The sequence below is a fragment of the Pyrgilauda ruficollis genome, unplaced genomic scaffold, assembly GCF_017590135.1.
Source record: "Pyrgilauda ruficollis isolate IOZ18807 unplaced genomic scaffold, ASM1759013v1 scaffold1, whole genome shotgun sequence".
Taxonomy (NCBI): Eukaryota; Metazoa; Chordata; class Aves; order Passeriformes; family Passeridae; genus Pyrgilauda; species Pyrgilauda ruficollis.
The window spans coordinates 13,634,070-13,652,036 of record NW_024508100.1 but is presented as its reverse complement, the minus strand read 5'-3'; the positions used below and the strand labels follow the sequence as shown (position 1 = coordinate 13,652,036).

Here is a 17,967-nt window from a genome sequence, read left to right as displayed (position 1 = left end):
TCTTCAGCCTATAAAACGCTAAGTAGTAGAAGAAAGACCTGTACTTACATCTGAGAAAACAGGTGCCAACTCTGCCTGGGCTTGTGAATTCATGCACAATTCTCTGTGCATGAAGACCCACCCAGAGAAATATAATTCCCAATAGCTTGGGATTCCTCTCTCCTGAGAGGATGCACAACATTTAGCTCTCTGAGGTTCAATGCTGTTGTGTTGGGAGGACCCCCTGAGAGCAGCTGGTCATGTGGAAGCTGCTAGAAAAGGAGCCATAGCAGACAGCTGTGAAAGAGGCAACCCTGCTGAAGAAAGACACTGAAAGGACCCTGGCCCATTTTCAATGACCTCAAAAACAACCTCCACAGACAAGAGTCAGACTTCACTAATTCTCTAGTCCTTCATGACAGACACCTTTGACAGACCAAGCTCTGGCTTATTAGGCTGGGAAAACCCACTCTTTTCCCTATGCAAAACCAGATTTAGACATCTGACATACATCATGGACCCAAAGCTTATTTTGTCAATCCAAGCTGATAAATAATCCTGAAACTGGCAAAAGCAAATGTTTGGCAAGAGCTTTGAATATAAACCAGGCTCTAACTGAAAGCTACAACGATGGCTGCAAATAAACCATTTATTCTTTCTTTCACTGTACCCATCACTGTACATGAGACAATCCTTATCCCACAAGATCCCATCTCTGCCCCATTTTCAGTGCTCAGAAACAATCCTCAATTCTTATTTACATTGCACTTCACAGATGGAGGACCCTTTTTTTACTTTTTGCAAAATAAGGTGAATGAAACATATTTGTTCCTCGTTATGAATAACTGCATTATTAATTACGTTAGTTGCATACAATACCTTTGAGGGGGAAAACATAGCACTCTTCTCTAAAAGAATTTTCTTGGTTACTTAACAGAACTAAATATAGTTTGTCTTTCCTTCTAACTTTTTCCTGGGAAGAAAGTCTACATTCTTCAGCTGTGAACTTAGGTTACTGCTCTGTTTTGGGGGTTTTGTTTCGTTTTTTTTTGTTTAGTAACTAAGAATAATGCACAAGAAGACGACAGGGTTCTCTAGAGACTGAACTGCATATTTTATATCAAAATAAAATTTGTTTCACTGGAAAATAAACAGTCCAGAAAATGCCAAATGAGAAGTTTCACTCTACATCTAGACACTTGGGAGTAGGCAATTATCCAGCTGAATAGTCCCTGTTTTGGGGTTCTTCTGGAGTGCAGGGGTAACTATATCTTTAGCAGAAGACATACTAAAATTCAAGACAAAAGAAACATGCAAAGCAACTTCTTGGTACTACCACAAGCATTAAAAATATTCTTAAACACGTCACTCACTCACCAAGAAACAAACATCAGAAGGAACTGGAAATCACTGCTCTGCTCAGCTCTGCTCTGCCACTGTTGCTTTCCACCTCCTTGCAGAAGTCAGGCAGCACCTTTCCAAGCACCACCTGCATCGGGCCACGCTGTAATGTCCCACAGGCTCAGGCAGCTCACTTTGACATAAAACTAGGCACAGGTGCTGGAATCAGCCCAGGGGCTGAGTACCAGCTGGCACATCTGAAATGACTTCCAGCCCAAGGGAAATGAGAGAGGAATGTTTGGAAAGACCTTGTGTGTAGAGACTTTCCAAATGTTAGTAGCCCTCCTTTAGAGAACTAGAAATACTGACTAGGCTGAAGAGCAATAGATGGTGTGGACTGTTTCAGGTGTACTGGAGAGATGATTCTCTTCTTCTTGTGGACTGGACTGGGTTGGGCTGAGCAGCCCCTGCTCCTTTGGTGGTGAGTTTGCACAAACATGACTGTGGCTCTTGCTTTGCTGGATGGAGAGGGAGATGTGACTATCACTCATGCCCCACTGCATGGTTGCCTTCCCACTGCCAAAGCCCTTCTGTCAGTAAGGCTTCAAAGAGGAGTATGGCTGACCAGTTCACCCAAAAATAGCTCCTCACTTCCCCTTTTCAAACACCTCTTTGAAAGCCTGTTCCATCCATACTTTCACTAGGAGCCCATTCCTTCATCTGCAGTGGGAAAAGCAAATAGAGCTCTCTGGATTTTCTTTGCTTCGAATGAGAATGTTCATTGAACAGGCCCTGCTCAGGTAACAATTGAGACTTCCACTTCCTTAAAAATACTGCAGAGCCTCCTGGCAAGACAGATGAATCCAGCACTGGCATGCAGATCCCAGTGTTGGTGCCCTCAAGAGAGAACAGAGACTTACTCTAGCACTTGTTTATTATGTAATCTAAGTAATGCACAGAAGAGGGGACAAAGGTGAATCCTTGAATCACTGTAAGAATGTTTTTTCTCCAGGACAGACATGTTAAGTCCAGAGATATCAATACCATAGTCCCTGGTATAGTCTAACAAGCTTTGCACCAACACACATGATGATAGTTCCACCTACACTTCAGACAAGTATGTACTGATTCTGCAGTGTTCCCAGAGATAAGGATCTTGTGTACTGACTTACCTAAGCTTGAGGAACTAGCTACAAGACAGCACATAATCCTGAGACACCTTCACACCAAATAATCCTTAGCACCTTGATATGACTCCAGAGTTAGCCCTGCTTTGGGCAGGGAATTGGATTAGATGACCTCCAAGTGTCATTTCCAGTGCAGAGTCTGTGATTTTGTGATACAACTGCTTTTTAGACAGCACATCTGTGAAGAAACAATGGAAAGACCTCAGATTTGGGATTGGGGTTCAATTAGAATTAACATAATCCTGGCAAAGATTTTTGATGACTCTTGTGATCAATGCAATGCAAACACAGTGGGAAAACATTGGACAGATGCCTAACAGATTCAGAGAAGATTTGTGGGATTATGCTTTCACTTTGTTTGAGGCAAGGATATCCCTTCCTGTGCATAATTCCTCCTCAGAAACTCCCTGTCATCTTCTACAACAGCAAATATACAGCAACTATTGCACTAAACGTAGTATTTCCCCAGATATCCAGAATCTGCAAATATAAGTGTATGCATTCCTTATTGTATATGAAGTATCACTGTGATGTTTTCTACAACGATACAAGATGGTAAAGCCATTAGAATGATGAGGAAGACTTTCAACATAACAGCTAGCATTCAACAGAGAAATATTCATAAGAAGCTGTCCATAAAGAATACATACTTGGAATATGCAGATAATTTTAAGGGCTGTCCCCTGCTGTGTTTCAGGAAGAGAAGTTTAATGGTAACAGGATAGTCCACACATTAACTAACTAGAGAACAGAGGGTATGACTGCTATGTCCATCCAGGTAAAATTAGCAAAGCAGACATAAATATTATCATACCTCTTGTATACAGTAGAGGTACATTTTCCTAAGTGTTTAATACACGAAGGAGGTTATTTACCCAGAACACAGTCCTGAAAATTCCAGATGTTATTTTCAGGTAGTTGGGATCTGATAGCCCTGCTGAGGACTTATTCCAGGACAGAGTGAAGAAGATTGCTGTACTGTAAGTAGGAACTACAATTTTTTCCTTGATTTATCTCAAAAACTGCAAGAGACAAAATTGCTGAGTCCTGAAAGAATTAAGTGGTTGAAGCCTCCTATCTGCTGTAGATATTTGCCCTAAGAGCCATGATCCTAAGCAAGGCAGTGCTAAATGTCTCTTTGGAATGAAACTGGTTTTGTGGTTATGCATTTCTATACTACCAACAACCAGTTAACATGGACACTTCTGGTACTGGAACTGTCTGCCTGCAAACACAGGTAGAAAAAATCATCTAGAAGATGAGAAACTTTCCATAGCTTTTGGGCTAGAATTAGAACTTGCTTGTGAAGATTCATGGTAGTTTCAACAGAAAGTTGCATGCCAACTTATTTTATCTTGGAAGACAGAAAATAATACAAATACAACATCTTTTGCTCTTCTGAGACTTCGAGATGATCAGAATTTTAGCCAGACCATGCCATCAGAGGAATATTCCTGAAAAAGGATGGGCAGAGTGACTGATGGCAAATAGGGCATGAAATGGGATAAAGACATATTTAGAGTTTCTAGGATCCAACAGGGCATACAGATCATAATCCAACTAGCTCCCAAAGGATGTGACACTTCATGAATGAATCACAAAGTGCCATCAGCATCACTCAACTGAAACTGGTGGCACAACTGAAAAATTATATTTTTACCTTTATCTGTGTCTCTTCTGTGATTCCAAAGAATTCAAGCAAAGGAAACTTCTTATGTTCTTCAAAGCAGTCATTATCTGGTTGCCATGCCTGCCTTGTCAGAGCCTTTCTAAGCAATAGGCACCCAATGACCTGTGGAAACCAGAACTGGGTGTGAATGCTTTTGCACCCCCCTAAATAATTTTGCTAATGAATGCAGATGTGACAATTCACTTAAACACATTTTGTCAATTGGACTTGATCACTGCCTTTCCTCTTCTTCAAGTCTGATGAGTGATGGTTTTTCTAACTAAACAAATCCATCCTTGTGCTCTTGTACTATTTATGGCAATTTTCTTTTAGCCAAGCCTGGTTCTTATGAGTCAGTAATCAGTGACAAAAGACAGGATGATTATTAACTTCTGAGCTTTTGAAATAAACTGATAGCAGCAAACATCTCTTCTTCCTGCCTGAAGTGGGGAGGCAGGTCACTCTCCAATTGTTTAGGTACTTCTAACAGAATGGTTAATTTTATGCGCATCACAATGCATTCAAACAGATGGAGTATGAGAATGTCCAGATACTTCCTTGGAAAACATCTGTCTACCTGTTCTTCTTTCCAGAAAAGAACACAAGAATCATAGCAGACTGTGACACAAAGAAAAGTGGGGAAAATGAAAAGTCCCAAAGTAGAATATGTCAAAGTATTACTTGTTCTACCTTGTACTACAACCAGCTTGTCAACCTGACAAAAATCCAGGGGATATATTCCCTCTGGACTTTAGCAAAGCATTTGGAATGATGTCACATGGGAAACAATTAGTAGCTGCAAGAACTGTAAGGCAAGCATGAAACATGAAAGTAGCTAAAAGCGGAAATGACAAACGGGAAGTCATTGGCCTGGATGGATTTTACTGGTGGCATTCCTCAAAAGACTGTCCCAGGACAAATTTAACATAACTGTTGGACACAAAAATTGAAGTATACTAATGAAATTTTCTGATTAAACAACCTGAGAGGCAACATCAGAGCAAAAGAATAGCTGGAATAGTAGCTATGACAAAATTTAACTGCTAAGTGCAATAAGGAATAACAAGTTTTTCCAATGACCCAAAAGCTTGCCAACTGAAAGCAACCAGGAGGAACTCTGAGACATATTGCTAGGATTGCCAAACTACATGTATGGAGTGTGTCCCTCAGATCCTCACAGTTCCTTACAGGCTCCTTCATTTAGTGGTGTTGCTGGCATTGTTGCTTTGATCCAGAAGCACAGAGAGGCAGGTAGCCAGGCAGCACAGGCCACAAAACAACAACCCATGTTAAAAACATACAGAACATGCAAGGAATAGAAATGTCCCAAAGGTTCTTAGGTGGGGCATTTGGATTGAACCATAAGAAATTCTTTGTTATATGGAACATCCAGCAAGCCCACATCAGTCACTCACAGGATAACTGTAAGAACCAGAGGAAGACAGAAGTAGACAGTGAAGATACTAAGATTAGCTGCTTTCCAGGCTTCAGAGGACTCCTAATGGTACTGTTCATCCAGAAATGGCACAAGTTACAGTTCTTGTATGAACCTTCTTCATATCTGTAGGAGTTAGGGTCTAGGGCTGGCCTGCCACAATCACTGGCACCCAAAAATTCATATAGAATAGATAAGGGAGCAAATACTTCTGGTTATATCCATAGTGGTTTCTCTGTTAATTCAGAGTGGAAGAATGTGTTCCTAGACTCCACCTGAGCCATCCACTTGTGGGTTGCTGAGAACTCCTCCCACAAGAATTTCTGAAGCAAAGGGAACACCTTCCTCCCCTACCTTGACTGGCATTGCTGATACTCACCCTTCTGAATTATGGAAAGAAGCTGACAGGAGGCACCTTTCCCTGCAACCTAAAGCCTGAAAGACACTTTTCAGCACGAGGTCCTTTCCAGCACAAATGATTCTGTGATATTTGGCCTCTTAAGGTAGGCTAGAGCATAGGACAGCTATACAATTCCTCCTCAGATGCTCTCTTCTCATGATAACCTTTGTCTTGCCTAGGAACTTTCTTTTAGAAAGGTTTACTTCCAGTCTGCTGGGGAGGAAACAGAAAAGAGGTCAACAGGTATCCCAATTTGCTCTGCGAGCTGCAGAGCCTACAATGGCTGTATATGCCCGTGGATTTATGTCCTATGTTCCTCATGCTCCCACTCAACTGAATGCTGTTTCCTCTTCATATCCACCACTCCACTTCCAGGTGTTCCTCTGGGGCTACAGGAGGAACACCCTTCCCAGCAGTATCTCAAGTTCTTTCTCATCTCCCTTCACTGTTCCCCAGTCTCCTCCACTTAGCACCTGTAACTCTTAGAAGGATTAGAGTTGTTTTGGCATGCCAAGGTCAGAAGAGAGGACACAAAGGAATCAAACATGTTACAGAAAATAAGGGAAATAGCAACTCAAAATATTTAAAATTGCTGAGTCTCAAAAAATTGCTGAGGCAGCTGGGCCACCAAAAAAAAAAGCTGACCAAATTTCTGTTTTTTTTTTACATCTGTACAAAACATTCATGTTGGGTTGAATTTCAACTGACTCATATTTGCAGTTCTTCCAAAAAAATATTAGTATTGTGAAAAACAGATGAGTTTTCTGTTTGTCTCCCAAAATATAAAATTCCCATTTTCAGAACATATTATTTCAGCAGTATGAAGATCTGAGAAATTTGTTATTCTCTTTTGGAAAAGATTCTTCAAAACATTTTAAATTTCTGGAACCAAAATATCTGATTCTCACACAAATTCAGACCAGTTTTTCCTAACCTTGAAGAATACTTCTCAGACAAGAAATGTTCTCTAGATCATCAAAAAACCCAACACTCCTGTATTTACCTTCAATTGCAAAGAAGGGGAGCACTACTTATGGCTATTTTACAATGGAACTGAAGCTCAAAGGCTAAATTACTTACCTGCTGCCAGACAAAAGCGTGGTGGAATATGGAACTGACTACAACAGTCCTATTTTCCAAGACAGTGTCTTAAACACTGCACCATTTTTCCTGCAAGGCCCACACAGTCTGCACGATGGAGAAAGAGACCTCGGATCACAGTCCGACCTAAGCTTTGACCTGAACTTTGTGTTTTGCTCTCACCTGTTGCAAATTGTCCACATAGAAACTGTGTATATTCCACAGCACTTTCTCAGAAGCTGGAGAATAATTTCCTTCCACTTGTTCCAGCAAACATACATTTTGGGTTGTGTGGCACAACAGAAAAAGCCAATACCACTTTTCATTTACTGCTGCATCTGCATGTTAACATGAAGGTCAGTAGGAATGTACACAATACAAAGAAAATGAGTAGTTAATTATTGCTAGACTGTAAGAAGGGAAAACACATGCTTTAATTTGGTTTAGGAAAGAGCAAAACACGAGAATGGCTTCTTCTGGGCTGTTTTTTCATAGGAGGGCATATATAGAGTAAAATTCATGGTAACTGGAGGCTATTTGATGTGCTTTGAGTATCACAGACAAAAAATCCCCTCTCATAATTTGGAATATTCTCATAAATAATTACAATATTCAGCAAGAAAAATCCCACTTGATTTTTTCAAAATCCTATGGGATTTTTCTTGCTGAATATTATACTCATTTATTGAGATTGTTCCTTCTCCCACGTGTATAATCTGGCAATTTGCCCAAATCTTTTGCCATATTTACTCCTTCTCAAGTGTTTGTACTTGAGGGCTTCATTGCACCATCAACAATCTGCAGTGTTTCAAAACTAAGCTGTGTTTAGACCAAAATGCTGGATTTGCTCTTTATGGAACAAGTTTTAATAATTTCAAAACATCAGCATGCAACAGTCCAAAACCTAGTACAACCAGTTTCTCTTGGGATGTCAAACCACTGTTTAAAACTTTCCTTCAGTCCTTCAAGGGCTGAAGGTATACTTGCTGTTCACCATCCACCTATAATAAATAAGCAAAATGCATTCATGTAACAGGGTAGAGATAACTGCTTTAAAAATATTCTAAGAAGGCATTTTTATCAAAACAATCAGAACATCTTGATCAAAACTAGCAAATTTAGGTGCTCTGCAGAATGCAGGCCGAGCCCTCCCAATCACCAAATTAACAGTAGTTGGAGTTTATGAAATTAGTGAAGAACTCTTACTTCCAGAGCAAGGTAAGAGTCCTGGAGAGCAGAGTTCACTGCATTGAACTTCACTTGTCACTGGGTACCTGGAAGAAGAGGCTTATGTCAAGCATCCATGAGCGGAACAAAGCATTGTCTCAAAGCCAGCTGCAGGACTAGAACCTAACACATGAGAATTGGACAAGTCTCCAGGCAACTGGCGCATGCCAGAGCAATCAGAATATTTCAGTGTAAAGTCTGGATAATTATTGCAGTACATACCTTGTTGACTTCACAGTTTTATCCAGAAAATAGCAAAAATCTGAAAAAGACATTCACTATCCTAATGCTTTAAAGCCATGGTCCATCAGCCCACTTCATTAGGTGGAACATGAGTGGGAAATGATGCTTGTTAATACCAATGTACACCATTTTTACAGTTTAGATTCACTTCAGTAGTACTCAACCGATATAAACTGCTGTAAATTCTGTACAAACTGGCAATTACAAAACTTACTGAGCTTTTCTGCACCAGAAGGAATGACCAACAGACATGTATAGTTCTATAAATGCCAAATAACTGAGTTCAGGTACTCATATGTTTTGCAACATTTAAGTAATATGAAGGCAAAATGCTTCACTTGACACCAGCAGCCACTGTTCAGAAGCCATCTAACATTTGTCCAGGCAAGATCCAGACTCAGCAAGTTGCTCAACTTCAAAAAGTAAACGAGTAGCAGAGACTGTCTTATCTCTTAACCCCAAACTAAGTAATTTCACATTCTCTGTCACATCATTTATACTGATGGTTCCACACTACCACGATATATGATTTTTAAGCATTTGTGTCACCAAGTGACAGAAGCTGCATAATGGTAAATTCCCACATCCTCTGAAAAATCTTTGGTTTGCAGCTTGGCAGTTATAGATGGAGTATCTGCATTTCAGCAATGTTTTATTTTCACTGAGGAAGTATTTTAGATGAAAGAACTTTGCTGAAATAGTCTGATGCATGAATGTTTTGTTTAAGAAAACAAAAAACCAAGGCTCCTTCATTTCTGCACTCACTGAAGAAAGGTTTAAATTATAAAAACCTCTTTTTCAGCTCTATTCTTCTTTTCACAGCAAACACTGAATTAGCTTTGTGACAATGTTACACTCTTCTATATAATGAAACTTCAGACTGAAAGAGGGTGGGTTTAGATGAGGAAGAAGTTCTCCACTATGAGGGTGATGAGGCACTGGAACAGGTAGCTCTGAGAAGCTGCGGATGCCTGAAAGTGTTCTAAGCCAAGCTGGATGGGGCCCTGAGCAGCAGTCTAGTGGAAGGCGTCCCAGCTCATGGCAGCAGGGCTGGAACTGATACCCTAAGTTTTAGCTTTCGTATTTTCCGCTCTGTACTGCCTTAGAGTGTAACTCTGAACTTCATATAAAGTGTTAGCAAGTTCTCTTCACAGTTTAGTCAGACAAAACAATCCTTTTCCAGCATGAGAACCAAGCACACCATTGCATCTTTGGGCCCAAAAAGTGTAAACAGTGAACTGAGGAGAGCAATCTGGGAGGATGGGACTTCATAACCCAAAGCTGGAATTGGACAATTAACACCAACATGTAAATTGACCAAAACTTATAAAAGTGTGAAAACTCAGACCAGGCATCCGTCTTGGCTAGAGCCACAGCCAGGCTCTTGTACTGCACAAGATGCATGCTTTGAAGGCCTTTTAATAAATACCCACTTTATTCCTTTGACGCTATCTACCCTCTGTTCCAGGTAGCCTCTCAAGGCATCACAACTAGATGGGCTTTAAGATGCCTTCCAACCCAAACCAATCTATGATCCCTCCACTGAATGGTACACTCACTCTGGCTCCAACCATCATGCAAAATGACCAAAGAACACAAAGGAATCAAACATGGCCACATTTTCCCAACAAGCAAACAGAAAATACTCTAATCTTTAGAGTGATAATAGAAGACTAAATAAAAACTAATTCACAGGAGGTGTGTCTGAATGGGAGAGTAATGACAAGGACAGGTAGAAATAGAATAGCAAGTAGCAGAATGGCAGTTTGGAAAGTAAAACTGTAAACATGGAGTCTTTCATCTGCTGTCCCAATAGAAGTGTGTGACGTCCAAAAAGATGACAAACATCAGCTAATGTTAGGAATAACACTCTGCCCATACATTTTCCAAAGCATACAGCATCCCGCAATGATCTTTAAAATGTTGTGTGTCATAATTCTACTTACTTAACTACATTAATTTTCTCCAAGTTGAGTCTGTTTTGCCTGCAAAAGTAACTGGAAAGAAATCTCCTTGTGTTTATCCAGACCCACGAGCTCTGTCACTCTATTTACTCCCCTTGTCCAGTGGAGGAGCAGGAGTAAGAACAGCCAGGGGGACACCTGGCAGGCAGCCAAGGTATCTTCCACACACACTTGTAAAACAATGAAAAGAAGTACAAATTGGTTTAAATTCTTTAATGTACAATTTTACACTCACCATGGTGTAACTTTCAAACTAGGGAGGAAATTGCAGCAGTCTGCATGATTTATTCTATCCATAATTTACAAGTGTACAGATTAGAAGAAAATCCTTTTTCCTTTTCTCAAGGAAATAAATATTTCATTTCTATACTCGGTAATCATTTAGCTTTCTAACAGTCTGTGAGCTATGCACCAGCATTCTCTCTCAAAACTAGCATGTTTTTATCTCTTGGGATTCCAAGCAGATGCCTTTGTTGCTCCTCATGTGCCCATAGCATATTCAGAATTCTGCTCCAGTGACACCTAAAGACACACTTCAGTGAAAGAAGAAGCAGCTGAAGACATCCATCTTCAGTTTTGCAATACATCCAGCTGCCAATTACTTTCTTCCAAATGGATCCGACCACACTTTTAACCCTACAAATCAAACATCAGAATAGCAGCAGTTGATAATTTAGATTGTTGGAGAAAAAAAAACAAAACAGGCCTTCTACTCCAGCTTTATGTACTATAAACAATGAAAGAAGCCAACAATTTCTGCACTGAATTTGCAACTCTGCTTAAACTTGCAAAAATATACAGAAAAACAACCTCATCTTGATCTTAAACTTCAGATAATGGAAAAATCTATGACATTCATAGGTAAGGTGTTCTACAATTGCTAGATTATTTAGAATTAAACCTTACACTTAAATTTGTCTAGGTTTCCTTTTCAACTAATGGATTTCATAACTTATCAGCAGCTAAATTCAGATGAAAAGGAGAACTTACACTAAGAAGAACTGGTCATTAAGTACCTGCACCTTGGATAAATGAGTCAATCCAGCCCTCTCAAATGGTTAGTAAAAAAGACAGGTTTACAAGACCTCTATTTCACAATACACCTCCTGCTTCTCTTCAGCATTTCCCCCACTTCCCTGGAAAGCAAGTCCTGCACTAATGATCTAACCAATTCATGTAATAAGGTCATGGCTTTAATCCTATTTGATTTTCACCTGCTGCTGATATTAGGTTTTTTCAAAAACAAAAATACATTACCCTTCAACATATTCAGGTATTACATGTTTCACCAAGACAGGCACTCTCACATCTTTAATCAAGAAATGCCAGCCTTGCATAGACACTCCATTTAACATTATAAAAAATGAACTATCAAGGATAGTCTACTATACTTGAATTTTACTTCCCTCACATGCTTTTCTAAGCCTTCCACTGTCAACAGCAAGGATCCAAAAGCTATTAGCACTGCATTCCATATTTTCCTTCACATGTAGTGGATTTCTGCATGGCCCATCCACCCATGTGGCCAGAAGGCAGTGCCAAAGTGCTGATGAACTGTGTTTCATTAGAGTTTGGTATTCCACAAAACCAGGGTGCAATGCTGTTCTTTATAGCTTCAACTCAGCCTATCCATGGTTCTTGCTCGCTCTGAGCTGCTTCAGAAGTGGAAACTGCCTCTATTTAACGAAGTGTGAAGATAGCAGAAACTCTACAACTTATTTGGCCAGTTAAGTCACTTTAAGAGGAGTTTCATTAAAACCATAATTTTTCAGTGAGTAATTACCCTAAATAAACAATTTAATGGTAAGTTTATTAAATATGTTTTCACTGAATGTATTCTTCACTATATTATTTAAATCCATATAAATATTGAGGCCTTACTTCAAGAGGGTCTTTAAAACAATCAATGCAAGCACATAAATCAAGTATACCTGCAGGCTGAATATCCTCTTGAACAATACCAGCTCGGTTTATTGACTGCTCATTCTCTGGAAAACAGAACAGAAAGGACACTACTAAAAAAAAAAAAGAAAATACCAGATATCTTGATTGCACCCAATAAAGGAATCTTGAAAATTTCTTAATCCAAAATGCTACACAGTAAAATTCTGTTGAGTACCTGCCTACAGAATGCAAATGTAGTATTCCTACTTCACTGAGAAATTAATAGCTAGTCTGTTTTGAGAGATTACAAACAATAAGATAATAATCCTCAAACAATGCCTACTGTTTAATAAAGATGCCAAAACACCTGCCATGGTCCCTTAAGGAATGACTAGTACTTTTAGAAGCTCATTCATATGCTCAACATAAAACTAGTCAAAGATTTTTTTTTCCTTTTGGGCAACTTCCATTTTCAGGCCCTGAAAGATCTTGCAAACAGATTTCATGACAGCACCTACCAAATTACTGCTTGTAAACTTTGTGAAATTCAGCATCTGAGGGATATTTTCCCATACACGGGGCCTGTCTCAGGCTCTTCTTTTTTCTTTGAAAGATTCAATCACTTCCACAAAGAGAAATTGAGAAAACAATAGTATTTCCCTCACTAAATTCCCCTCCTTTTCTTCCAATTCCAGTTATGCACTTCACCACCACAGTGCTACTCTGAAGCAGGAAGTCAAAGCTCAGGTGGATTCACCTTTTGCCCCCACCACTGAACTTCTGAGGCCTTTAAAAACCTGCAGGCTGCGCATTAGCAAAGGAAGCTCACAACTAAGCTCACTTAAAACTGGTATTTTTCATTATCCTATCCAACTGGGAATGCACTAGCACTGCATGTTATTAGGCTGTCTAGCTACAAGCCTAATGCTACTGGAAACAAGCAGGAATATCACAGTAACTAATTCTCCTTGCAAAGGGACAGGCCCTAGAGGCACACCCAGGTTCTCCAACTCTGTTCACTCAGCATGGTAATTCCATTTAATCCTTTTTAGCAAAATCTCAGGGACCTGTCTAATTTCAAAGGAAAAGGCACAAAACCCAGAAAGGGAGAATACAATAAATTAGGGCAACAAAGGAGACTTCCTGTAGGACATGAAGAAGAAGGATATTCAGTCTTGAGTGGAAACTTAGATTAGAAGAGAGGCAGGAGAAACGGGAGCCAATCTGAGAGTTCTGGAAACACACTTGGGTTGAACAGCAGGAGCTGCTAATGGTCGGGCAAAGAAACCTGTGCAAAAACGTAAGAGATGATAAATACAGAGACAGGACACGGAACAGTCAATAGAGAGACTGCTGTGGGGCCTGCAAACAACTTGGAAGACAGGTAAGCCAAAAAAGGACAACAAGGAAGATTCAGTCTTGGTGACAGGAGAGCCACCTCACAGGATGGGGAAGAAACAGTCTCACAATTCAGAAAATCAGGAAATTTGTGAAAATGTCACAAAGAGCAGCTGTCAAGCCACTGTTTTAGTTAATCCATGTGGAAAAGGCCTGTGCTGGTGGTCTCAAAGTTTCATCATTGCCAGTAAACTGCAGTCTTTTTTAAAGCTAGATACTGACAAGAAAATTAGAAACAGCAAAGCCACAAACTGAAGTACTAAAACCTTACAAAATTGTAACATTTCTGTATAAAATTAAGTCAAACTCCTTTGTGCACAATTTACAGTTCATACCAACAATTTGATAATATACAGTTTTTCCAAGTAGCTTTCATCTTATTTGTTAAATTGCTGGGAACTTCTCTGAAGATGTTTGAGAATCGTGCAGTAAAGTCTTCTTCCAGAACTTTAATGTACTTCACTTGCATAGAATTTGGGAGATACACAAGAAAAACAAGAGTGAAGAAAGAAAAGATAGCATTTCATGTTTACATAGTGCAATGTCACTCCAGGTTAACTAATATTCATTCTTGCCTTTTGCATGATTATTCTGTGATGCTAATCAGAACACCCAACTTTTGGGACCTTTTGGGACACAGCATCCCCAAACACAGAAATACTGAGTGTTCTTCCACAGCTCAAGCCAATGGAGGGCAGGAGCTTCTAGGAAGTTGTCATACAGCTTACTGTACTCGGAAAATCCTCTGTACTCCAAAGGTTAAATACTTGGGTTCAAACACCACAACTGTGATAGTCCACAACCTTGCCTCAAGCATTGTGATAACAAATGCTTGTACCTCTCATACTGCAGTGATGAACATCAAGAAAAAGCTAATTGAAAATGAATTAAGGTGGTATCACATGAAGATTCAGCACCAGGCAATAAGTTTAGGATCAGATATCAAATCACAAGTTTGTGCACTTGCTAACTGAGCATCAATTCAATCATTCCGTGTCCTAAATAGAGATTAAAAATCCCTAAACTGATAGGAAACATCTACTCACATAACCGGCAAGTACAAAGGAACTAGCATTGCTCCACTAGTTCTGTCCTTTCCTTAATGCCAAGACAGATTTCTAATATAGTATTTTTGGAAAGTATAGCATAAGCAAAAAATATTTAGTAATAAAATTTTCAAAGGGAACACAGAGCAGGAAACATAATTGTGGGAAGCTTCACAAGCATAGCATCCTTCAATAAAAACTTGCTTTTAAGTTAAATTTTACTTGCCCTTTGATGCAAGGTCACAGCCCCTCCAATAAGACCAGTAAGTTTGTTATCCTTTTTTCTTTTTCCTTCCTAGAAATCTTCAGTTGTCTTGGCAGATTAACCACATATATCTTCATGTTATTGGCTTGCTTAGTCTCATAAAAATTAAAGTTGGAGAGGCAAGGCTGGTTGCACCAGAACTTTCCCCCCATTTTCTTTGGCACTATTTCACAGAAGTCGAGGAGGAGTAATGGGTGCTCCCTCTACGGAGCACCCACCTGGAGTCACTGAGGCTTCACACCTGGAGCTGCAGGTGCCCTCGAGGGCTTTGGCAGGTTTTCCTGGCAGGAAAGCAGGGTTTTCCTCAGGAGTCAGTTTCAGAGACTCTGCAGGGTGAGACCAGTTCTAGCAAATCATCACAACTGGTTGCCAAGTTTTAAGCTAGATTTGCAATTGCATCTGGAAAACAGAACTGGAACAGCTCACAGAATCATTGAACAGCCTGGGCTGGAAGGGACCTTTAAAGCCCACCGAGTCTACTCTCCTGCACTGAGCAGGGACATCTTCACCTAGATCAAGTTGCTCAGAGCCCTGTCCAACCTGAGTCAACACACCACTCCTCTGGGCAATCTGTTCTAGTGGTTCACCACCACCATAATAAAAAATGTATTTCTATTTACTCTGAATTTACTCTGTTTTGTCTAAAACTATTACCTCTAGTCCTATTGCAATAGGGCCTACCAAAAAGCCTGCCCCAGCTATTTTACGAGCTCTCTTCAAGTGTTCTACAAGATTTTCTGAAGCCTTCTCTTCTCCAGGCTGAAGAACCCCAACTCTCTCAGCCTTTCTGCACAGGAGAGGTGCTCCATCTCTCAACTCAATTTCTTCAACTGCGTCTCAATCCTCTAAGGAGCACCTAAAGGATGTTCTTAACCACGTGCTGGCCAATAACTTGAAATAAGAGTAACGGCCAGCTGTATTATTTTGGTTTTCAGGTATCTCCTAGACGAGCAGAAAGCCCTTCGGGAGTCACCCACCGAGCAGCAGCCCCAGCATTCCCCCAAGGCCGGGCACAGACCGGGCCACGGCCCAGCCAGCTCCCCCCGCGCACGGACTCACTGTACTCCTCCGGCAGCAGCAGCGGCCGGAAATAAATGGGGTAAAAGGCGGCTCCCACCATGGCCACGAAGGCGCCGAAGATGCCGAGCGTGCGGGCCAGCGCGGCCATGGCGCGGCGGACACAGCGCGGGGCCTGCGCGCGGGGCCTTCCGGGGCACGCGACAGCGGCGGCGGCGCGGGGACCGCCCGGCCCGCCGGGAGAGCGCCCCCGCGCGGCCGGCGGGGCGCAGTGCGGGGCCGGGGCCGCCGCGCTGTCAGCCCGGCCCGGGCAGCCCGAGACGTCGCGTCCCAGTCCCGCCGCCCCGCCCTAGAGCGCCTCGCCCGACAGCGGGAGCTGTCCCAGCCCGGGACTACGCCGGTAGCGCAGCGCCGAGGCCGGAGGGCGGGAGCCGCCAAGGGAGTGGGCGGGCGCGGCCCTGCGCGGGGATCCCTCCCGGCGCGCCGCTCCGCTCCCGGGACGCCGCCCGGCGCCTGCTGCACGGAACTGCGAGGAGCCGCCAAGGAGCTGCGCAGCACGGCCGGGGCTCAGCGTCTTCTGGCCCAGCCCCTCCGCACCTGCGGCGGCGGAGCGGAGCCCTGCCCTGCCCGGGCGGCGGCCCCTCCTCCAGGAAGCCGGATCTGCCGCATCCTTGTCGCCGGGCCGGCCGCGCAGTCCCTGCCGCGCTGGGCACCGCCGCAGCAGCAGCAGCATGCGGCCCCCGGCCGAGCCCCGCCGCCCCCCTCCGCTGCTCCTCGTCCTCCTCACGGTGAGTGCTGCCGGCCCCGCACCTGCCCCCGCGTCCCGACCCAGCCCGGGCGTCGCGGCAGGGGCCGGTCCGTGCGGGGCCGCGGGTCGATCCCGCAGGGCGGAGGGAGCCGGAGCTGGAGTCCGGCGGGGCTCGGGGGCTCGGGCCGCGGCCGCCTGTCGGAGCCAGCCCCGGCTGTCCGGCCTGGCTCCGCGCCCCCTCCCAGCCCCGGGGTTACTGGGGCCTGTCTTGGGCGACGCCGAGTCGTCACATCCAAGTGTTAAGCTTTCTGCCTTGGGTGACGGTAAACTTCTAGAGTGGGAAAAATGGGAGGGCCGTTGACATCTGCCTACAGATGCACGACTGAACATAGTGCTGCACTGGCTTATGGAAACAGCTGTGGTTTAGGGCCAGTTACTACTTTTTCATCTTTTTTTTGTTGCTAAGCGTAAGCTCTGGTCAAAGTGTTTGTGTGTCTGTACTATGTTGGTGCTGATGGAGAGCAGCAGATCAACACCCTTTGTCATCTTTTCACACATCGTAAAATGTAGTATGACGTATTGGGCATTTGCAGGTGAAGAACTGCGGTTATCTTCAGGTTTTGTGCAAACAGGTGCAGGTTACATAGGGTTTTGTGGAATTTCTGCAGGGCTGAACTCATGGAGGGTCCTGTTGAGATCTTCAGCAAGTAAAAGAATACTTGCTCAATCATTTCTTTATTATTACACTGCTGAAAATGTTCAGTTTCCTAATGCTTGCAGTGTTTGCCTCCCACATTGATTTTTATCCCAAGATCCGATGGGATAACTTGGGCTAATTCATTCAGATTCAGCAGGATTTAAGAAAAGAAAAAAATCCCAAAAACATTTACAGCTTTAATGGCTGAGTTGCCCCACTCAACCAAGCCTTTATGTCTGTTTTGTTGAACTTTGCCTAGTTCATGATAATATTTTGAATCAGGATAGCTGCCCTCTTTAGTGTGCTGGAAAACTTTTGTATTTAAGTCTCATAATCACACTCAATGTGTAATCTTTTCTTCTTGCTCTGTGTCAGAGGTGATGCACG

At 42.4% G+C, this 17,967-nt stretch overlaps 2 protein-coding genes across 4 annotated transcripts in view; one reads left to right on the top strand and one right to left on the bottom strand.

Moving 5' to 3' along the window:
• Positions 1 to 10,723: 10,723 nt before the first annotated feature.
• SMIM20 (small integral membrane protein 20) lies at positions 10,724 to 16,764 on the bottom strand. Its single transcript, XM_041473152.1, has 3 exons — positions 16,178 to 16,764; positions 12,457 to 12,513; positions 10,724 to 11,161 (listed from the first exon to the last, which is right to left on the bottom strand). The coding sequence occupies exons 1-3, from the start codon at positions 16,284 to 16,286 to the stop codon at positions 11,124 to 11,126; spliced, it is 204 nt and encodes a 67-aa protein (XP_041329086.1). The 5' UTR covers positions 16,287 to 16,764; the 3' UTR covers positions 10,724 to 11,123.
• Positions 16,721 to 17,967, top strand: part of SEL1L3 (SEL1L family member 3) — a 33,791-nt gene continuing 32,544 nt past the window's right edge. For all 3 annotated transcript variants that reach the window (XM_041472920.1, XM_041473013.1, XM_041472827.1), the window contains exon 1: positions 16,721 to 16,923. In XM_041472920.1, the coding sequence (XP_041328854.1) occupies positions 16,867 to 16,923 (57 nt within the window). In that variant the 5' untranslated portion in view covers positions 16,721 to 16,866. The remainder of the gene's footprint in view (positions 16,924 to 17,967) is intronic.

Excerpts from the sequence above, each read along its gene's own strand:
- SMIM20 (XM_041473152.1), bottom strand. The coding sequence starts at position 16,286 with ATGGCCGCGCTGGCCCGCACGCTCGGCATCTTCGGCGCCTTCGTGGCC. Across the intron at positions 12,514-16,177 it reads GCTGCTGCCGGAGGAGTACA|AGAATGAGCAGTCAATAAAC; the intron begins GTGAGTCCGTGC and ends TCTGTTTTCCAG. Across the intron at positions 11,162-12,456 it reads AGAGGATATTCAGCCTGCAG|GGTTAAAAGTGTGGTCGGAT; the intron begins GTATACTTGATT and ends TTTGATTTGTAG.